At 33.4% G+C, this 24,636-nt stretch overlaps 1 protein-coding gene and 1 long non-coding RNA gene across 2 annotated transcripts; one reads left to right on the top strand and one right to left on the bottom strand.

The window, feature by feature from the left end:
• Nucleotides 1-467: 467 nt before the first annotated feature.
• On the top strand, nucleotides 468-4,787 carry LOC105335952 (endoglucanase). The gene is made up of 3 exons (XM_011440096.4): nucleotides 468-527; nucleotides 3,716-3,970; nucleotides 4,402-4,787. Exons 1-3 carry the CDS (start codon nucleotides 497-499, stop codon nucleotides 4,743-4,745), a joined length of 630 nt encoding a protein of 209 aa, XP_011438398.3. The 5' UTR covers nucleotides 468-496; the 3' UTR covers nucleotides 4,746-4,787.
• Nucleotides 4,788-15,154: 10,367 nt separating this feature from the next.
• On the bottom strand, nucleotides 15,155-22,556 carry LOC109619725 (uncharacterized). Its single transcript, XR_010710394.1, has 3 exons — nucleotides 22,398-22,556; nucleotides 16,594-16,800; nucleotides 15,155-15,379 (listed from the first exon to the last, which is right to left on the bottom strand). It is a non-coding gene; the product is annotated as an uncharacterized lncRNA (long non-coding RNA).
• Between the last annotated feature and the right edge of the window lie 2,080 nt (nucleotides 22,557-24,636).

Below are 24,636 nucleotides of genomic sequence, written 5' to 3'. Positions count from 1 at the left end.
TGAAATTATGATGAATTTTTTTTGTTCCTCTTCTCACCCCTCCAAAATACTCTTCGCAGAATAAAAATAGCCATAATGGTATTTAGACATTCGTTGTTATGGACCTTTTATTTTACATTTCAAATAAATTATGTATTACTTCAGTAGAATATGTTCAATACAATTAATAAGAATTTGGGCCTGAAATACGAAGGGCCTGTTGACATAGAGTAAGTGAATTCGATAAAGTTTTTTTTTATACATTTTGTTTTTCCTTGGATTACTATGTCGCAACGATAAAAACTTGGTTATTTAAATATAGACTAAAATTCAGCGCATGTGTAAATGAGTCAGTCTATGTCAGACATGGATGAACTAGTAATCCTTCTGCATATGTATCAACTAACACGTGCACACAGACGTAACTACCCCCCCCCCCCCCCCCCCCACTTTATATTAGACTATAAAGGGGCAAAAACTGGGTTCTTATCTTTTCTTGAGAGTATACGCCGTAGAAATGTGGTCCTTATCTGTATTCTTTATTCTTGGTAAGTTAGAGTTCGTAAAAATATTATTTTAATTTTCTTTGATCCCTTTCAAATTATTAAGTTTTAGGGGGAAGGCATAAAACGAATTCGAAACGGCTGTTGGTTCTTTGTGAACAAATAATAATAATTATCTTTCATATCCCAGGATAAAAAAAAAATAACAAATTATCTCATTTTCTAAATTGTCCTCAGAGCTTTTGGATCCTTTACTTTTCACATTCATTAATCCCTGATTGATTTTTCTACAACATGATTATTTTGTTTTTAAAAACATTTTAATTTTGTAGGCCTATACGTTGAACTATTTGCATAATTACAATGAAAAGTTGATACGCTTATATAAAGCAATCTATCAAACCAATTCAAAAATCAGATAACGTAAAAAAAAAAGTTTCAGGATATAATGAACGCACGGTTTTCATTATGATACCAGTGTCGCGGCAATTTAGCTATCAAAATGAAGCAAAATAGGGCCTATATTTCAGTTGGGTTCGAAAATTAAGAATTATTTTTCTTTCTTTGAAAAACGTGCCGGGTTTTAAAAAAAATAGCAGAATAATCTGCAATTTATCTTTAAATTAAGTATAATGTTATACATGTACATGTAACAGCTGGTATATACATGGGTTAAGAGCTCTATATTGAATCACCTTGTGATGGAAGCGTACTTAACGGGCGTTTAGTTCTTGGTAGTTCTGGCCCAAGGACCATAAAAGTTAGACGAGCTCACTTTTAATCTCAGTATCACTTCTCCGCAACATAAATTCAAAACCCTTTTGTAAAAGTGACACTGAGATCAAATGTGAGCTCGTCTAAGTTTTATGGCCCCCCGGGGCCATCGAACTTGAATGAGCCAACTTTTGACCTAAATCTTACTGTGCCGCTATATGCTCCTCTTGTAAAAGTGAGACTGAGAATGAAAATGGTTGTCTTTGTCATTGTTGAAATTGTATCAAATAATTCTACGTCCTCCGTGATTTCCATTTTTTTCCCCTTGATCACAACAGCGTTTAATGTATTGATAATTAAACTGTACCGTGAACTTAGCTCTCTGTTGCAGTCACAAATTCCCAAATGCGAGATTTTATTGTTCTAGTCATATATGATGTGTGCTGTGATATATTAAAGTTGACCTGAAAACAATATTTTGAATCCATTCTCAGCAAGGGTACTATAATTTCAATATATATACTGTATATTCCTTATTTTACACGAGTACTTAATTCCGCGTTTCAACAGTTTTCCAACAAATCACGAGAACATAAAATCGCGAATGCCAAAATTTTATCAGTTTCATGTAGTCTACATATGGCCGAAAATAAAAGGCGAGATTTTAAAATTCGCGAGACGGGCTTCTCTCGATTTTACGTGGATATTTAAGCGTATACTTAAGAACGTATTGCAATCTTTTAAACTAACAACCTTAAAACTCTTATACATACACCAGTTGTTATCATATCTCCATGCGCCCATTATCTTACAGATAGTGTCATCACATAATGCATGGTTTTAATACACATCTTGTGCTACATGTAGCTGTATATATCATAGGGAAAATATCAATTTGGACCAGATTCTACTTGAAACTGAATAACTTTTATATGATATGTTTTGGAATATAAATAATTAATACATGTTAAGAACTTTGCAGACACATGTTATCTTTGCATCATGAAATATTATAAATCAGTGTCAAAACTAATTCTTATAAAACTTATATTTTAAACCTATGGACAGGCCTGCCCTGACTAATTTCTAAGCCATGCAGAAATACATGAAGACCGTTTTACTACAAAAATGATGATAGCTAACTTGAAGGTTAATTTAAGAATTACAAACGCAATATGCTAGGTTCCAAATAAAAATTCCACAAATTTTGAAATACACGTATACACAGAAGAAAATATCAAATGAACTTTTTGATTCTCAAAAGTGATTGTTTTTTTTTTTTTGGGGGGGGGGGAATCCATCACCCCTATAGATCAATTCTTTTGTTATATACAAGTGATCCTTTGGGCATTTTCCTATAATACATGTACTTTTATATAGAGATCTCCTTTTGAAGGAGAACAATACCTTTTAAGAATGGCTACGGCCATCGAGCCCTCTTAAAGCTATGAGATAAAAATGTAAATGAAGATTTTTCCCTTGAAACGCCACCTATAGAATAAAAAAGTAACAACGGGGATTTTCCAAGCGACATGAAAGTGCCAGGATAATAATCGTTGAAAAATTGTGCGAGGTGTACTTAATGATTCCAAATGGAGAAAATATATCAACATTTCCCATTACTATAAATCTCCGTAGAAGAAATCTGCTTTTGTTCTGTGAATTTTTTCGAGTGGAAAAATAGTTTCAGTGAAAAAATCTTTCAACTGTACTTCTTCCACATGTTTGTGTGTATTTTAAAAATCGTTCAAAATGTGACGAAAACAATAAATTGGGACATACTAAAATTGTCACGCCTTTTATATCTTTCTTTTTTCAATTCAGGTATGTGTGTTATGTAAACATCTCGGAAACAATACTGTACTGTCAGATTAAATGATGTTTTCGAGATTTCCTATCAATTACCGTGTAACAACGTTATATGTCCATGGCATCGGATAAAGAAGTTATAAACTCTTGAACATTTGTTGAACATTTTTCACATTTATGGTTCATAACACTTACAGTGCTAGTAATGTTTTTAAAGTTAGCAGTTTATCAACATTTAACATCATATTTAATATCATGTCAAATTAAGGATTACGTTTTACGGGTTTGATATTCAAAAAAATATTATTACTATGTTCCATGTTAATTTAAAGTCAAAATTGTTTTTAAAGCTCAAATTAATAACGTAACGAACAAATATCGATATAATTGTTATCCGTGTTTTGTGTATTTGAGGAAGATATGTCAGGACCAAGTAGATTTTAATTGAAACAGAGAAAATTCTGACTAAATTTTTCAATTGTTTTTTGGGCGTAGATTTGTTTTGGTCACAATAAGTAAAATATTCAAATTTATTTTTGAAATATTGATAACATATTTAAAAAAAAAAACCAACAACCCATGTTTCAATTCTTCCCACCCTCCAAATTGTTTTACTATACGTAGTTTTTTGGCAATGTCAATTCTATTCATTTATAAGTATAGATCAGAAAAATGCAGTGCTAAGAATACATCAATTTAATGGTTTTTAGCGATCGGGTACGTGAGTTGTGATCAAAAATGCCAGGGGTCGCCAAGAATGTACAACGGAAAGCGATGTGCTTCGACCACCCGATACAACGACTACCACAAGGGGGCGTGCGGGTGTGGACCAGCTTCCGGTGACAGCCAATTCAGTTGGAATCACGACCACTTCGTCACTGCCCCCAATCAGATGTTTTTTGATGAAGGAAACAGTGGCTGGTGTGGTCAGCGATGCGGAAAATGTGTCAAGCTGACCACTACAGGTATTTATGTTTGTTTTTCCTCGGACTGAAATGTCCAACTTTCATTAATTATAACAATTGCATCATGACTGTCGGATACATTTTTATGTCCGTGTGGTTGGATTAATATTCGGCAATATGGCCGAAGCCTTGCCTACGTTCCGCTGAATGTAAATTACCAAAATCCTCCCATTAAACCACAGGCGCCTGGCTTCAATACTTAGTGATAAGAAAAAGACGCGATCATCCGTGGGTATCCGACGATGGAGGGAATCATACTCGGTAGATGTAAACATAAAAAATAACGACAGATGACTGTGCATCAAACTATATCTCAACTCCAACAATGCCACTTACCTACCCTTCACCCACCCACAAGTAGTAAAAATTCTAGATCCGCGCCTGCATGATACATTTATTCGGGTATTTTTTCTTTATTAAAAAAAAAACAGGCGGTTACGTTCCCGGACAAGGAGGCCCGACCCCCGCCGGCATGTCCCGCGTGTTCATGGTTACTAACTTGTGCCCCAACGTCTATCCCAACCAGAACTGGTGCAACCAGGGCACCGGGCCAAACGGGAACGGTCATAACGACTTCGGATACGTCGCCCATTTTGATTTGGAAAATGGCGCCAGTCAGATCTCGCACCTTGGTTGGAACAACCCGGAAGTGACGTGGGAGATCGTCGGTTGTCATGGATCGAACACCCCCACGGATGGAATGTACCAACAATGCCAGTGTGCTCATCACGGCAAACGTTCCCTTAACGAAACGACGAACGGCTCGGAAAATTGATTCTGTAATGCTGATCTTTAATAAAAATATATTACACTATAATCATGTACCGTCATTTCGTATTATATTTTATATATTGATGATGATTAAATTGTATATTCCCAACCGACCCCCCCCCCCCCCCCCAAAAAAAAAAAAAGAAGTTTATTAATAAAATAAACATGTCACTAACGTTAACGAAACATTTGTTAGTATTTAACGTTTAATTTTTTATACATTTAATAGAAAACATATGTCACTTTAGCCGATATAAGTTTAAAACAATTAATAAGAACCTGAACCATATTTGGTATTATCAATACGTGATTTTCAATCCATAAGTGATATTACAATCAATATACGATATCAATATGTGATACAATAATCAGTAAGTGATATGACAATCATTACGCGAAATCACAATTAATACTTTATATTGCAATCAATACATGTTACAGCAGTCTAAACGAAAACTGCAACAAACAAATGATATTACAACCAATACGTGATATAACAATCAATATGTAATATAAAAATCAATTAAAGATATTAAAATTAATACGAGGTATTACACTTACAATAATCATTATGATATTACATTCAATACGTGATACTGCAATTAATTAACTAGATATATTACATTTAATACATTATATTACGATCATTTCTACGTGATATTACAATCAATACGTGATATAACACCCAATCAAAGATATTACAATTAATACGCGGTATTTGACTTCATGGTATTACAATCAATAAGTTATCGATTAACTTGTGATATAACAAGTAATACATCATATTACGATCATTGCTTTGTGTTATTTCAATCAATACGTGATTTTACAATCAATACAATCAATACTTTTAAAATATTTCAATTAAATTGAATACGCGATATTTAAATGATAAAGTAATGTTACAATTAATACGTGACATAAGAATTATTTATACGTGATAAAACAATTATCAAACAAAATATATTGCTTCATTATGTATCACATATTTTGTACGTTACAGTTAAATGTGGAAAAAGCTAAGGTATGCTAGTTAAATTCTGGTTGAACAAAGCTTAATATATTATCACGTCCTGCATAAAAAAAAATAGCTAATTGGTCAACACTTCAGTTAAAATTTATTGATTTGCTGCACTTGTTTAAGCTAGTACATGCAAAAATTGTCCTAATAGCACTGTTTTGCAGCAAAATAATCATTTAAAGTTTCAACACATTGATAAAATGAATATAGATGCCGATTTGAAAGGGATTAAAACTTGTAAAGGATAACCAATTGGAGCTTATTTATTACTCTTTTGGAATCGTATGTTCACTCAGATCAAAGTTGTTCCTTGCTTTAGGTTAAAAATTGCAACGATTCCTTAACCTTATCTAATAAAGCAGCGTTAGACTTTATAAATGCGTAGTAGAATGTTATATATTGACCCCCAGACCGACATTTATAATGACCCCAAACCGACTGATAAGTTCACAAGTATAGTTACGCATATGTCTGAAATGCATGAAGAATCAAAGTACTGAGAGTACTTTCAAGACGGGGTCTTCAAAGTGTCCTGGATTTCCTCGAATAAGCTTCCATGTGCAAAAAATTTATGAGTTTGAATTAGTTGTTACAATCAATGTTAATTCAGCTTTTTTGCAATTGTTTGATACTTTGTCTAAATTTTAATCAATCACGGCCTTCATATAATTGTAGAAAATTGACACAATGTAATATATTATGTAAAATAAGACCCCAAGGAAAAATTTTAAAAATTACTACTAACCGGGAAAATTAAACAACTATATCAAAGTAGATAATTTTAATCATTAGATTTATTCAATTTTATGATCCAAGGGAAAATCCACAAGTCGGACGGTATCCGTAATAAAAGTTTTATGAAAACCCCGAAAATTCTAAAACTGCCGAATTAACAAACAAAGTGAACATTTGTATACCGACAACAAACACAGGTACCTGACGTCAGAAATATTTTTTTACAATAAGATTCCAAGGACAATAAAAAGATTTGTCACGGTCGCCATTTTTATTTTTAAGACCGACTTACATTGTATCTGACACGATTTTCTTCATTTGCGATTCATGCAAAATTAATAGGTACAAATAAATCCGTTCGCATCTTACTACTTTTTTGTGTAAACTCGTGCATCACCTACACGAATTACGATACAACCGTTCCTTTCATTAAAAATCATACTCCGAAAAACAGAGGCATAAATAACAGAGATTGTCAACTCCGCCATTAGCGTGTAAATGTTACGGGACCAACCTAACTTTGAGAACTACAAGTGCAACAGCAATCTTGTATAAGTCATTAAATTTGAACCTGATAGTGAACATGAACATGAACCTGTAAATATTTTAAGCATGTTTTATTTATGAAATATTTACAAAAACTCTTTATTTAGTTCTTAAATTACTTCTTTAAAACTTATTGACTTTTCACAAAGTAATGGTAATGCATTACTTTACTCATGCAATGGTAATGTAATGCATTACTTCAAGAAAATTAAGTAATGGTTATGGTAATTTAATGCCCTAATTCATGAAGTAATGGTAATGTAATGCATTATTTTACAATGTAATTTACCCCAAGCCTGATTCCAACTAAGCCGGAAAACATGAATATTAACATTTAACTTGGTTCTTCAATCGATAAGATTGTATATATGATATGATGTATAAGTCTTCCAAAATGTATAATCTATTACAGATTTTGCTTACAATGCATTGTTTAAAATTCAGTTTAATCAACTAAAGAGCCAACGAACGAGAAGGAAAATTCAGAATTGTTTTTATTTTCCTTGTACACAATTCCTTTAGAGACGAACAGCAGTCATACCGCAAGTAGACTGGAAGCCAATGAAACACCTATTTAATTTGTAAAACATCTGTGTATAACCCGTCCCGATTTTAACCTCGGCTTGCGCATGAAGTTTGGTAGTATTAAGGTTAAAGATTGTCAAAATCAAATTCACAACTTTTCAAAAATGGGACATTGCGTTTAAGAACTTTAATTTCGATTCAACCATCAACCTCTTCTATTGATTAATGAGCTTGTACACCAACTGAATCGTCAACGGCGCTGTGCATTCAGTTACGTAACTCATTCCACACTGAACCCGAGCATAAATATATTTTGATCAATAAAACTATTTGTTTATTTTCTAGATAGAATTTTGTTTATACACAGAGGACTTAAAAAGATTTAATGCGTGTTTTTATAATACATATTTACTGAAATGCATGAAAACTTTCTGCACTATTTTCTTACGCGTAGACTCAATTCATGTGTTCTACGCGTGCCTTCCGGTTTGAGACTTCGGCTGACAGTAAAACAATAGACGGGTCACTTGACCCCGTCTAAAAATGAATACTAGTAATTCTTTCCACATTTCAGCGTGATCGTGTGATCGCTGTTAAGCATGTGCATGCGAATAGGAGTAACAGAAACGCTATCGCTATTTGCAATTTACTAATAAAATGTATTTGAACATTACATTTAAAATAACGAATGCATCAATTTGGTTTTCAACTGAACTGCAGGATCTACCATTTACCTGAATATTGTGACGATATTGAGATACATTTAATTAAGTCTTTTTACCCGTTTGATTCTATATACTGCATCGATAAAATACTAGCTACATGTGCATGTATTGTTCTAAGAAATGTTTAAGAATATAACACAGAGAAATTATAACATGCAGACTTTTCTTTATCTCTACATCATGTGCATATGTACATGTTGCTCTCAGTTTTTAAACAGATCTAGAATTATATGTCGATATGACGAAAAGTAAGACATTCTGAATTTGTGAGTACATTTTAGGTGTAATATCATTATCTGCAATGAATTCAACCATCAACCTCTTCTATTGATTAATGAGCTTGTACACCAACTGAATCGTCAACGGCGCTGTGCATTCAGTTACGTAACTCATTCCACACTGAACCCGAGCATAAATATATTTTGATCAATAAAACTATTTGTTTATTTTCTAGATAGAATTTTGTTTATACACAGAGGACTTAAAAAGATTTAATGCGTGTTTTTATAATACATATTTACTGAAATGCATGAAAACTTTCTGCACTATTTTCTTACGCGTAGACTCAATTCATGTGTTCTACGCGTGCCTTCCGGTTTGAGACTTCGGCTGACAGTAAAACAATAGACGGGTCACTTGACCCCGTCTAAAAATGAATACTAGTAATTCTTTCCACATTTCAGCGTGATCGTGTGATCGCTGTTAAGCATGTGCATGCGAATAGGAGTAACAGAAACGCTATCGCTATTTGCAATTTACTAATAAAATGTATTTGAACATTACATTTAAAATAACGAATGCATCAATTTGGTTTTCAACTGAACTGCAGGATCTACCATTTACCTGAATATTGTGACGATATTGAGATACATTTAATTAAGTCTTTTTACCCGTTTGATTCTATATACTGCATCGATAAAATACTAGCTACATGTGCATGTATTGTTCTAAGAAATGTTTAAGAATATAACACAGAGAAATTATAACATGCAGACTTTTCTTTATCTCTACATCATGTGCATATGTACATGTTGCTCTCAGTTTTTAAACAGATCTAGAATTATATGTCGATATGACGAAAAGTAAGACATTCTGAATTTGTGAGTACATTTTAGGTGTAATATCATTATCTGCAATGAATTTAAAAGAGTTTTGGTTTTCAAAAAACGCATGTCCCAAATCCAGTTTCAAACTAGGCTTCAAACTAAGAATTGAATTTTAAATAAAAAAAAACGTACTATGCTTATTTTATTGATGTTATGAGGGAGGGGGGGGGGGGGGGGGGGTTATTACAGAAATACCATATACCTGAATATTGTGAAAACATTGAGATATATTTTATTTTGATAATTTTTGATTTTTAGAAAGATGAATATTATTATTTTTCAAAGAGGGAGTCTTTGAATAATTTTGTTATATGCACTAGCAAAAATAAACGGAAATTCCTTAAATCGCGTGTACAAAAGAATTATAACAAAAATATCATTATACAGAAATTGCAATGTCGTTTTGTCGAAAAGGTTATCCCACGTACTCATAAGACAGGTCAAATGTTATCTAAAAGATTTCAGCATAAAGTTGAATATCTGTACGTTCGCGTTGCAATATTTTGGAACTTCAATTTAATAAATCATTTGAAACCTTTCTTACTGGCTAATCAAAAAAAGGGCCTTATACAAAAATTGTAACCTCTTTAAGAAACAACTAGCTACCAGTCCAATATTTTTTTTATCACAAGTAGACAAGTGGCTTTTGGTTGGTGAATGAAAAAAAAAAATTCAGTTTGTCATTTAAAAAAAAGAAAAAAATGCGGGAAAAATACGTCAATTAAAATATTTTTATTTTTACATTATGGATTTCGATCATTTGTACAGAAAGATCTTCATAAGGTAGGTAGGTATACCCGTATACATACAGACTGTGTTATTATTTCCTTAATCAATCTGCATGTAAATTTATGGGTGCAATAAATCACAATATCAAATTAGTACTGTGTACAGGGTTATTTTCGCCCCATGTTATTTTCGCCCTTTTACAACTACAACCGCTTTCGCCCCGTCTTGAATTCGCTCAAATGCGTTAACAAAGATATCATTTGCAATATTGAATTCGCCCAGTTTAAAATTCGCCTTCTCCCTATGACAACGAGGGCGAAAGGGGCAAAATTAAAACGGAGACGAATATTTCCATGTATACAGTATTTTCGTACGCCATAGCACATCAAGTTAACTGTATGATCCTAGTAGATCAATATACTCGTATTTACATATGTACTATAATACACAATGCTTCACAAAATTTAAGGTAGTTGGATGGCATAGTGGCCATTTTAATTAGAAAATTAATCTCCTTGAGGTGAAGAGCGCAGAATAAAGATATGCTATGCAGATTTTCAAGTTTTATAGCTTAAAGTAGTATGGGACACCTGTCGATATCAATGTGAATAAGAGAACATCATGATCAAAATACCGTTTTAGATTTTTTAAAATTTACAATATTTGACCAAAAAAGTATTTCTTAACATTTTTTGTAAAGGTAAAATAATTTTAAATAAAAAGCCATCAGTGAAACTCCTATCTAAAGTGTGCTGTCTTATAATGTCTTTAAGTAACTTATCGTAATACCGATATATGACCTAAATATGTATGTCTTACTTTTCTTAATAATGATATATAGTATGACCTAGATCTGTCTTAAAATGAGAGCAACATGTACATGTAGAGATAAAGACAAGTCTGCATGTACTTTCTCTCTGTACAATCAAGACGTATTGTATTCTTTAACATTGCTTAGAACTATGGCTAGAAATTACATTGTATATCGATGCAGTAGAATCACACTGTTAACACACTGTTAACTTTAAGGATGTTGGATGGTCAACAAATTAACCATCAGATCTACCTCAAATTTTGGCCCAGACCCCCCTCCCCTGTAAAATTCAAATTTCTTTAAATTACATTATAAAATGCAGCGAGTATGTTTCTGTTTTGAATTGAATTGTATTAGCTTCAGTGGAAAAAAGTAGGTCAGTACAAACATTTTCTTGAAAGGTTCTTGACCTAATTAAAAGATGTGACCTGGTTGTCATCAGCAAAAACGTCATCAGTGGTCAAAAACAGACACGGACCCGGGGCCCTATATGGAACTGACCGGGAAATATTAAAATTATAGTAAAACAAAAACACTCCACAGGTGGTTGTTTCAAATGGATTCAATTCCAGGCACAGCAGTAGAAATATCCCAAACGTTTCATTGTCTGTGACAGGTTGCTGTAAGATCATTTTCCTGTATATTGGGTCGTCGATTCATAGTAAAATGTCATTCACCGACTCTTACTATGACGTCAAAAAATACGTTACTAGTTCATGATTGTGTATTTGAATTTCGACGATGTAAATATCTCGTTAGCCAATCTAAAAGTCAAATCGCATGAGCTCCATGTATGAACTAAGGAGGAAATCATATTGACTTATCTATTACATGTATTATGTACTATTAGATGATGTTACTATAGTCAACCCATGGTTGAACCCAGCTGTTTATTTCCGCGATATACATGCTATGTTTAGCCTTGTATAATGACTTCTATAATGAGATAGTTCCAGACTAAAAACATTATTGGTCGTACACGAAATCTGTTTTTCTTTAAAACCCTGGTAAATAAAAGGATCTGTTGCGAATAACAACAGACTTGACCTATAGGGCCGCTATTGGTTTCTGTCCTTACAAAGGCATATCAATTTCCGTTCAATTTCTTGATTTTAGACCACACACATTAAACTCGTAGGTTCTAGTTTTCATGATATAGAGTGATTAAAAATATTTCACAGTCGTTGTCCGATCAGCATGGGTTATGGACCCTTTTGTGTTACTTTATCATCTTTAAATTCTATTTTCAGTTTACCTTCTATAGTAAGATACATGGTTGTACTTTATATGCGTTTATTTACAACCGCGGACGTATAAGCAGCTATTGAAAGTCTCGCGTTTTATGCATCAGTTTTCTTTTATTCCATTTCAAACATTAACAAAATACTGTAAACGTACATTTTGCTTTGCATTCTATTTTGCGTTTTTGGCGGAATGCGGCTTCCGTTAAATAAAGTACATCGCTATAAATGCCATGCATATATGTTAGGAATAGTCACATTCAGAATACGCTAATTCAAGTCCACGCCAACTTGTTCAAAAACTAAATTCCGCCAAATATCGCACACGCCAAATATAATACGTTAACTTTACAATATACTTTAAAAAATAAGGAATGTGTTATTTCACTTCATTTCCGTATAGAATCATAATAATTACAATGATTAAATGCTCACACATGTCGTGTCCACAATGATATGAAAATCAGATATTTATTTTCCTCATGTCTCAGTAATGGATAAATAACGAGATGGTGTTGAATAGTTTAGAGAAAACAGTTTTCTCTAAACTATTCAACACTATCGAGTTATTTATCTTACTTAAAAAAATTCCCCCATTTGAGCCTCTAAGAAGCTTTGACCCATTCATATATCCAACTGTGATGTCATACAAAAGTATAATTCCAGCAATACAATACACAATAGCCTTACCAAACACACCTTTTTAATCATGGACGAGTGAACAGGTGCGCATGTTATAGAAAACCATACCGCTGTACTGAGCAGACATAGATTTAGAAGATGAATTTTTTAACGCAAAGTACACACTTGTACAATGTTTATAGAGATCCACAGTTCCTGGAAAGACATACATGGATACCGTTTGAATGAATGATATTTTAAACTTGCAAGGAGAAAGGAAAAATCAGAATTTTGACGTCAATTAACAGACGATGATTTATCTAAAAAAAATGATAGGAGTCTTATGAAGTCATAGTGCGACAATATTTCCTATATTGTTAAACTAATTAGAAGGAGTGATATGGTTCAAGGTTCAAAGAGGAAGTCTAAAAGTTTATGAGAGTGATTTATATGTGATCCCGAATCTATCAAAATTAAGAAAAGGAGATATTTCTGCAAAAAATTTATTCGTGGCTTATCGGATATACATTTATGGATGACAAAATTCTGTTTTATAAATTTGGATTTATGTTGGAAATACACGTTTCAACATTTTTTCAGTTTTCTTTGTTTAATGCCCAGCTGGATATTTGAATATCCAACTGATTGACGGTTGGATATTAAAAATATCCAACTCCTATCAGTTGGATATTTATATATCCAACACCTGCTGGTTGAATAGTGAAAATAAACGTTGACTAAATACAATGGGTGACGTCATAGAAGTTTTTTAATTCAGTTTAAAAAAGGACGACTACTAATAACCAAATCTTCAAACCGAATACGAAAGACTCGTTATAATTAGATTGTAATAATTCTCGTCACACATGTTTGATGTCTTTCTCAAATCAAGTTTCTTAAAGAAACCTTGAAATATTCTTTCCCTTAATTCACTAGTAAATCTGGGATTTCACTTTGGTTGGTTTCTGAGGAACCTTGTCTTTGAGTTTAGGCGTTTCAACTTCATGCCCCGCTCGTAAGTGGTAGTCTTTCAAATGAGAAATACAACACTTGACACCATCTGGAACAAGCACACCTTGCTGTATGAAAATGTCTGCACGTGCTGAACGTGGAATTATAAACGCAAATCTTTGGACGACTTTTTGCGGCAAATGATGCAAGTTGCCTTAGGTTTTCCAGCAAACACAGGCACGTAGTATCGGGGGGGGGGGGGGGGGCACTTTTTCTCGCAGAAATATGACATATGTAGAGGGATTTTTACGTGAGGTTTGGACTCTTTTTTCATTCAATGTGCGTTCAACTAAACTCCTTTTGGTATTTACGGCTACATCCGTTGTATGAGGATACGTACCTGGTGCCGGGATGGCAAGGGGACGGAAAATCCTCATTAACTAACCCAACCTCCTTTTCTATTCTATAAACATTACTCCTGCATATACTTTCTTTCCGAAGAATGTACTACATCTACTTTGCAATACTTCCTCTACAATGGTACCATGGCCATTTCCCAGAGTTGTTTTTGAATGGCAAATGCTGCAGTGTTTTTCGTGGTCTCGACTAATACATACTGAACGGTGTTTATAAATGGCGTCAATTTTAAAAAAAGAAAAAGTATGCCCACAGATTGAATGGAACCTGGGCCCAAAAATACCCCAGCGGTTTAACCTCCTGAGCTATTCAGAACGTACACTTTTTGATGTAAATATAGACCAGTATAATAGAAATCATTTTCCGAAATATTGAAGGTTTTATTTTGCAAAATTCGATCCAAGAGCCGGGGTACCCTTAAAAAAATCAATCTAAATTTATGCCTGTGAACAAAAACTATCAAAATATATCATATTTTTTTAGGGGCAGGTCGGTCCTGAAGGATATCTAGAAATATCAGAATTATACCATTTTACCGAGGAAATACTGATTTTACCAACTTTGAAGATTAATAACACAAAAATGCTAAAGCAATATGATAGATTCAAAATGCCAATTCGAAAAATTTAATAACATGTACGATATAAAGAAAAAAAAAACCCCAAAACAATTTGATTTTCAAAAGCGATTTTCCCGGGAAATTCATCTCCCTTTAGGTCAATTCTTTTGTTATTTGCAATAGATCCTTTATGAAATTGCCTGTTCTCCACAAAACAATGATCTACTTTTCCTCTTCCAGACTGTTTGGATTTTACTGTGTACAAGATATAGTCATAAAACTTGTACCTCTTGTATTATTTGTATGATTTTACAAAGAATAAAAGAATTGAATTAAAATTGAAATTGATACATGTATTTTAGAAAAAAAATAATTACTTTCTTTGCTACGCCAACTAGTTTTAAACAACAAAACAAAACCCAGTTTCCGCAGAATGCAGTTTATTATTCTTCTTCTTTTTCTTCAACGTGAATAAGTTGCACATTCATTTCACATACAAAAAAACCCACCACACAGGTATGTCTTAACAATAATGACCAATAGAACTTGGAAAACTCGAGCTACATTTCTGAGAGTGCCGCCAAATGTAACAGATTACTAATTTTCTTCAATTTCTGTTTATTTCTTTGATGAACATCTCGTCCGTATCTGAAAGGAAACAAACATCTTGTTATTGTTACCGAACGATTATTGCGACAATTATTTTAGAATTGTTAATATTGAAACATTGTAAACATTTAAAAGGGTAAAAATATTTTTGGACGAAAATCGTGACCATGCCGCTTTTAAAACAGAACTCATTTGTATCCAAACATACCCCGGTCCATATATGTATTAATTATTTCAGGCAACGTCTGTCACGAACTCGGTTGCATGGAGACTGGTAATTAGGGGAAAACAGGCATGTAGCATCGTTTTTGAAAGTGGAGGGGCCAGACTCGTACAAAAAATCTTGACAAGCAAAAAAAAAAGAAAAAAAAAAAAGAAAAAGAAATGTTATGTTTCCCAAAATCTCCAAAATCCTAATCCGGGGGGGGGGGGGGGGGGGGGGGGGGGGCTGGCTTACTATATAACTTCAATTTCACTACTCATTCCCTTATTTTCATATCAATTTTTTACATACTCCCAAAAAAGTGGGGGGCCAACTCAATGATACTTCAATTTTTTATATGTTAATTTTTAAAAATTTGTTGCTGCGAGAAAAAATGGGGGGGCCAGGCCCCCCTGGCCCCCCCCCCCCCCCTGATGCTACGTGCCTGGAAAAAATCCGCAAATTAGTCTACGGTCAGTAAGCTTAAATTTTGCGTGACCTGATTTCTTACGACGGGTATCTTTCATTCAGACACCAACATAATGGAATTTGCTAATTTATTTAGTACCATGAATACATGTATTTAAGAAATAAACAGCAAGTTAAAAAGTTTACCGGGATATGAACTTGGTTGGTCATGTGATCAAATCTTGTGAAGTCCGAATGGCTTTTCAGAAGATTTGATCATGTACCAACAGTTCAAATCCCGGTGAACTTTTTAATCTTGCTGTTTATTACTTACATTTGAAAATTAAAGGCAAATTGTTCAGAATTGTTGAAATTACTGAGATTTTATGTTAACAATAATCCAAGCGACAAGAAATGAACGTTTTCGCTATTCTATAGGTTCATATAAGGAAATATATTTGCAAATGTGAATATTTACCTATCAACAGTACATACGAGCCTTATACATTACCTTGATATTGTTGTATATTTTGGATTTATACAACTTTAATTTCGTAAATGCATGTATGTTGCATTATTGTTTTCTTATGAGTAAGAATTATTTAAAATTTCAAATATCAGATTGTCAAATCACGTGACCTACCTAGGCCGAGACATCATGTTATAAAATCTGTTTAACTCCATTAAATAGCGCTGCATTTCCTGGAAGTTTTGAAACCCGCTGGGTCTGGAAGGGGGGACGAGGGCCATCAACTCTAGATCCGGGTCAAGGGGAGCGCTGAAGGTCACACTGAAGGTCACGGTCAGTAACAGCCCAAGGACAACGATCTGCCGCGTTACCGTCTGTATCCTGCAACGAGACAAGGGTTACCTCCCTTTATCATATACTCAATAAATCAAGTTTCTTTTCACTGTATCTTTTCCGGAAAATCAAATAAAAATTGTATTGTAACCGAATTGCGCTTTTAATACGTATGACGTAGCACACAATTACACATCGTTTGCATTGGATGTCATTGTGTAGTCGACCATTTTTAGGTAAATGTTTATCTTCTTTATATGAAGAGTTCAGTTTAATGCTATAGAAATAATGATCATTTAAAAGATTTTACATTATTTTTGCGTTACTAATGAATGTTTTATGGTCAAAATCATCATGTTTACATCTAATCAAGACAGATTTGATAAGGAATTTGTTGACCACACATGCGCGTTGTCGAAAATGTTCTTGCTTATTGAGTAAACGTTACTGTATACATGGAAATATTCGCCCCTGTTTTATTTTCGTCCTTTTCATCTTTGTTGTCAGCGGGCAAATTTAGAACTGGGTTAATTCCAATGTCTCATAATAACTATCTTTAAACGCAACTGTGTCTGGGCGAATTCAAGACGGGGCGAAACTGTTTGCAATTATAGAAGGGCAAAAATTACACGGGGGGAAAATAACCCTGTATACAGTAAATAAATTCATTTATTTCAAAGAAAATGTTTCGTTATATTTTTAAATAATGATTGAAAAGGTATACAAATCTATGATGATTATAAGAAGAATTTGATCCGAAGTGACATCACGTTAACACACGCTGATCATTAGAGCTGATGCATGATGCATGCCAACTCTGCTTTTAATCATTAACAAGACCATTGCATTGAAGTACATTGTAGTCTATGTTCAGCAGATCTACTAGAAATTTGACTCTGACAAAGACCTGTCTGTTTAATTGACTAACGTTCATTAGTCGTTGGCTAATCATTTTTCCGACTCGTAGGTTACGATGTACTTGCGTCATCATCGCGTGTATTACTTGACGCCAGCGACAGTTTCGTAAACATGACTGTTACGTCATTACCAAAAGGCTATAGACGGTCGTGTTTCTATTCATACATATCAACCTAACGTTATGAATTGTACATAATCTCTCACTTAAATATTTAAAGCTTCCCTCTGAATCTTGGCTTCGTTATATTACCAATTACTAGCTGCATTCATATCTCCATAAATGTAATTACAATGTATTCTGACAAAAACATGCATGTTCGAGTTTTAAAAAAAAACGGAAGTAATAAACAAGGTTTACAAGCGAAGATATTTTCTCCAAATTCGGCACCACGAACTGGTTTTGCTTTGTTAGAATTTTCTAAGTTCAAAGCAAGCTGAGTAATCATGACTGTCTACAATTTGACGTGTTAAATTAATTTAATTATTAAAAATTAGTTGTTGAAATGTTTTAATGAAGGCATGTGCGTTGATAAAGTAATGATGTAATAAAATACAAAAAATGGTCAAGTCAGTAAAAAAAAACCCCAAAAACTTGTTAAAATATACATCGTATATGAGAAGGGTAATACATGAATTATATAAAATGAAAATCAATAGTTTTAAATTTACGTCGTCTGCTTCTTTTTTTTTTTTTTTGCCGTACATGACGCCAGTTGCTCTATAACTCATTTGATACCACAGTAACAATTAATCGTGTATCTAGAACTATAACAATGGCAATTACTAAAATCGATCCATTATTTTACTCAAAAATTTATGATATATTTTCTATAAACTTCACTTTCCTTTCACACTATTGATTTTATAATCAGCATTTGGCGCCTTGTTTTCTTGTTCTTTTATTTTCCTTAACGAAGAAATGGTGAAACCGCCTGGCGGTCCAAATGTTTTTCTAAGACAACACTAAAAAGTCCCATGAAGTTCCGGCACATCCTTTATAATTTTTATTTGGGGTTGTAAAATTACTGTCAAGCGCCAGGACAATTTGCCAAATCAGTGATAAGCCATTACGTGTGTAAAGATGGAATAAATGGTCGAAACGTCATCTTTCAGCATTAATTTGAGAAATGTTGTCGTTTCTCAAGCCATTTCTGATAGATAAAACTCTTGCACTTAATCTTAGCTGATTAATAGCTTGAGTTTTGCAATTGCCAATTCGGAAAGTTTACAAACTGGAATGAGTTTTTTTTTCATTAGGCCATATTCTTCTAGAGGGATTGGCATTTGGTCTTACGTCACAGAATTGCATATTAAAAGAGCAAAACGTGTTGTAAAAAAAAGCTGAATGCTTTTTTCAAATTGAAAATTTAAGAAGTTTGTTTAATTTGTGGTTAACAGATATTTTTGTTTTAAAAAAGGGTTCATGATGCAACAGACAGCAATTAGGTTGTCAAGCCATTAAACTGCAGAACGCAGTCAACTGTTCTTTTGCTTATAAATGGTGGATCTGAATGCATATACAAATACATGACTGTATAGTCCAAAAAATCGTGTGAAACACACAGTGGGGATGTATTTTTTTTACACTTACATGTACACCAAAATTGTGAGTTATTGTCTGATATGTTTAATAAGACAGGCAGTTATACACATTTGTGTTCGAACGTGCGTTTTATATTACATGTATCATTTATCTTTTAACAGCAGAATGGGTTTGCAAATTGAGGAAACTCCGTCATCAATGGCATTGGAGAAGGGTCCATTAAACAACACAAATTTGCAAATTTTACGCCCAATCCTAATAGAAACATTTTTAAAAGACCTTAGACTTTCAGTAGGACTTATATATCTATTTCTTCAGCCAAAACAAGTTGAAAATGACGCTGGTTTCAAATGAAATATACACCGTTTGCAGTCTTAGCTCAAAAGCCAGACAAGTCGTGTTGATTTCAAAGAGCCATGGCTGAGAAACCAGCAATGAAATAGACAAGCCTACGTCACACTGCTGTTTGACACCAACTACCCAAAGTCCAAGCTCTTGTTAAAATGGTTCTAGTACACATATATGTTCAAATCAGTTCAACTTGTTTTTTTATATAATATTCTTGTGAGTGAACCGATTTATAATTTTTTTTTTACAGAAAATAGATAATTCACTACATTGAAAACATTATGAAGGGTCCCTGTCAAAATAGAAATCAGAGTTTGTAACATAAAAGGTACTTAATTCTAAGACAATGCTTAAGTCGGACTTAAGTACATTTGTACATTCTTAGACCGAATTCCGCAACTAGACGTGTACTTAGCTAGGAAAATTTATCCAAAACTTAGGCGTCTGGTAGAGGTGACTAAAACGTGTCTTAATTATGTATTATTTACACACATTTAGAAGTTTTATTGTAAATTATTGCTATTCAGCGTTTGATTACAGTGTGTTTATCACATAATTTACACAAAATTAATACTGTGGAATCATTAGAATTCGTGGTGGCTCAATGTCCGTGGTATTCGTGGGTAGCCCTTCCCCTTGAATTTACGCCCTAAACAAAAGCAGATCTAGAAAGAGTTATATTATTTTACATCGGGGGGGGGGGGGGGGGGGGGGTACTATATGTATATACTCACAAAACTTGAGAAATTAAAGGAAAAAATCAGTTTAAGACAAGAAATCCCTCAATGAATATAATTAAAGACGACAATTGCTTCATTTCAAGATTTCATCTTGATGAAGGAAAAATATTATAAGTGAATTTGTCAAGTAAGATATAGAACGGAATAGTAATAAAAAAAGAAATTGATCCATTTAAATTTAATATATACTCTTCGAGTTCTAACGGATATCACGCCACGGACAGTTTTCGAGGACGGCTAAACTAGTGAATATTCTTCATAACGAAGAAGTTACAACAACAAGACTAGCTGAATCATTGCATTACAACAATCGCTCTGCGCTGATTTAACAAGTTAGATTTATCTAACATTCACTCATGTCACCTTCAATTTTGTGTCTGTACATTTTACTTCTAGTCCCATCTAATTAAAAGATACCAAGCCCCTTGTTACTATAGATCTACAAGTGCATTCAAATTCTCCAAAAGAAATAAATCTTTTTTGCTTTATAACAGGTGTGAACGTAGCTCTAAAAAGGATTGGTGATCGTGGCCATTTTTACACTATATTAATCTCTTGAAGAAGAAGAAGAAGAAGAAGAAGAAGAAGAAGAAGAAGAAGAAGAAAACGCTATATAAAAATACGGAACATAGAATTTTAAAGCTAAAGAATTCGGAAATTTTTCTTTATTCAATTGCTATTAAAAAGGTAAAATATAGATCTGATTGATAATTTATTGATCACCCAGCCTTCTTAAACATTCACCTCTTTCAATCCTCAACCAACTACCTCATTTTCTAATTTACCGGCAAGTTACTGCGTCTGAGGATAAAAAAACCCCTCAACAATCTCACTATTTTTTTTAACTTAGGTCAGCAGTGGCAATTACGCTTCTAAAGATGGGCTTACGATTTTTATTTAAAATGCCTCACTGTTACAATTAAAAGTATAAATATATATATATATATATATATATATATATATATATATATATATATATATATATATATATATATATATATATATATATATATATATATTACATGAATATGCGTACAATACATGTAGGTAGAATGTTCTATCGTTAGAATGACAGAAGCTCTGTCTTAACGAAAGAAATGTGTCCCCCTTTTCTCATTCCCTTACCTAGCAAATGAAAGAAAAACATATCACGTTGTATCTGGCCTTTAGCGGATAACTTTACAGTCGAACTTCGTTATCTCGAACAAGATGGGGCTGTTAAAAACTGCGAGATATCCGAGAATTCGAGGGTAAAATACTTAGAAACAATAGTGGCTAGAAACAATAGGTGGTTAGAACTTATCACTTCAACATATCCATTGTTTTCGAGATAATAGTGTTCGAGATATCGAAGTTCAACTGTACGTATGGGGCAAATTTCACCACCAACAAACAATTAAAATGCATCATGAAAATGCAAATTATAAGGATCTCATTTCATAGGTAATAAATTTTTTACAGAGGATTACATTTTCAGGTGGAGGGGGAGGGGGTGGAGGTGGGGGAGACTCGTTCAAATATTCTTAACAAGTAATTAAAAAAGGCAAGTTCGCAAATCATGAAAATCCTAATGGGGGGCTGCCTGATTGTGATGTCAGAAGTGTGGCGCTTCACCGTCTGTCTGTCTGTCTGTCTCTCTCTCTCTCTCTCTCTCTCTCTCTGATCCTGAGCTAAACATTCGGAACCTGGGTTGCACACAAGATGAATGAAACAAGCGAAACAAGGTTTATCTCCAGAGCAGTAAAATTATTATTATTTAAAATCATCGTTCTCATTTTGCAATAAAGACAAGGACAATCTTTCAGTTTTTTAAAGAAGCTAAGCGTCCATCAAAAGAAAATATTCCAATGCCAAAAAGTGATTGCATGATCATTTATTTAAAAAAAGTGCATTTTATTTATAATTCAAACACTTCTTTTAAACACCAATCATTTTTTATAATAGTTTGTAATTAACAACAATATTTTTGTTGGCAATTCCCATTGAATGAATAAGCTTTTTTATGAGTTTCATTATCACCTCCCTTCCCAACCCCGACCATCAAGTTATTACATGTATGTGAAAAAAAGAAGAAGATATAGGCAATATTTACTTACATTCTGCCGAGTCTCGTTCCACAACTTATTCCAAAGAAAGAACCGATTCGCGTCACGGACTTTTTAAATTCGCCTTAATTTTCACATCACCCACAAAGTTGTCAAAAGAGATCGAAATCCATGATCTGTTTGCTTGGACCTAAGAAATATAAGTGGGTGGCTTTACCGTTTGAGCATGCGCATCGTTTAACAAGCTCTCTTGTCACTTGCTCGTATAATCAACCCTGTCTATTTCTCTTTCGAATTGGAAGCTATACAGATGGCTGAAGAATGTTGCTACTGATGAATAGCGGTCAGACTGCGAGTTAACATCAATATCACCTTACATTCTTAGATTATATATATCAACTGAAAGCAGGCCGAGTAATGCATGCATGCAGCACTTTCACTAAAATCAGTAAAGTGGACTGTTCACATCTTATAATTTGAATTATAAAAATCTAATTTCATTGTGTATATGTTAACATCAATTAAGTGTGATTCCGTCAATTTTTTTTTAACGGAAATTAATTGTAATTCACAGCTATATCATTCACAGACAGAACTGATAGGGCTTTATGGAAGATTTGATCACGTACCAACCCGTATCTATATCCCGATATACATCCAAAAATGATACCTTATTTCTTATACATATGTATTTACATTTGTTGCAAGTATTTGATTATCATGATAAATAAATATGACACTACTTTTGACAAGGCAACACTTTTTTTATTATAATAATAAAGTGAAACAGAAAAGAAAATTCACTTGTACATGTACAATTGAAAAAAAAAACCAAAACGATGTAAGCTTGGCGGAATAGTACCACTTCTGTTGAAGTCGCAGAGCGGTTGGAAATTTGAAAACAAAGCGATTGAAAGTTGAGTTAGAGTCTACAATGGCATTTTCAAGGGAAAGTCTATCGCAGAATTAGATTCAAGAGCATAAGGATTTATCTCCGACATTATAGAGAAAATCTTTTATAACTTCTAAGTTCTTTTTTACGGAACAAAACGGACGGAGAAGCACAAGGAATTAAATTTGACCGTGATTCGTGAATGGACTAAACACTGGAGGTCTGTGATATTGCGTTTTCGATTTTGCTCGAGGCTTGTAATAAAGTCAGAAATGAATTTTTACTGAATTAATTCCTTTGACAAATTGCGATTGTAATTTTCAAGAACGTCTCGTTACGATGTGGATCCATAAACATTATTCTGTTTACAGGCCTGTTCTTAACCCCCCCCCCCTCCGGCAATTAATGTTTTATTTTTTAAGAAAATAAATGAATAAAACTTCGTATAACAAAATACAGAAACGTTTATTTTTTATGCCTAAATTATGTTTTCATCTATAGAAATATATATATATATATATATATATACACACACAAGCCTCTTACCAGTTTATTGATCGGTGAAAACCTTCGGCAACCTAAGCAAAATACTCAAATTCTCATTTAAAACTACTAAGCTGTTTTTACACGTAACAAAATTTAATTACTTATACTCACTCATTGTGATAAACTTGAATTGCTTAAAAAAAAAGGTGTACACATGTATATAAATATCAACAAAATCTATTGCTTTCTTTGATGATTCATGTGGGTTATAAAGGTAGCGATCATTGCAGAAAAAAATTGCATAACCCGTTGATTTTTTTCCCCCGCAGTGTCACTATACCTTCTTATCCAACACGAATCACAATAGACCAATCCACACTTTTCAAAAGTTATGTCCCTTAGCCACCATCTTTAGGGAAAAACCCATATATTTCTCACAGTAGCCTTTGTAGTTTAGAGGGTTGTAACTTTGTCATTTGACATTAGAAATCCGTTTCCACTGTAAATTTCGATTGCCCAAAGTTGGGGCAACCCACACATTGAAGGAATCAATTAAATTCCAAGAGATTTCTTCACAGGACGCCCAAATATTTGGTTGCATAAAGAAGGGGAAAGTTGTTTTTTTCCCTTTTGACCTTTAGGTTGATCCCGCAAAGTGGAACAGCTTTTGCAAAGTGTGGATTGGACTATAGAAAACATTTAATTGCTTAAAAAATGGTTCAAAAATGTGTTTATTTATCCAATACACCCCTTCCCCCCGCCAATCCCATTTCCTAACCTCCAAACACAGAATATTCATTTAATTGATTTTATAAATAATGTGGAGGGGATTGTATTTGATTTTTAACCATTACTTTTTCCTTTACAATACAATCACATTTATTTATTCAAAGAATTTAGATTGAACCACTA

Source organism: Magallana gigas, chromosome 10, assembly GCF_963853765.1.
Source record: "Magallana gigas chromosome 10, xbMagGiga1.1, whole genome shotgun sequence".
Classification (NCBI taxonomy): domain Eukaryota; kingdom Metazoa; phylum Mollusca; class Bivalvia; order Ostreida; family Ostreidae; genus Magallana; species Magallana gigas.
This window is presented reverse-complemented; position numbering and strand designations above follow the sequence as displayed.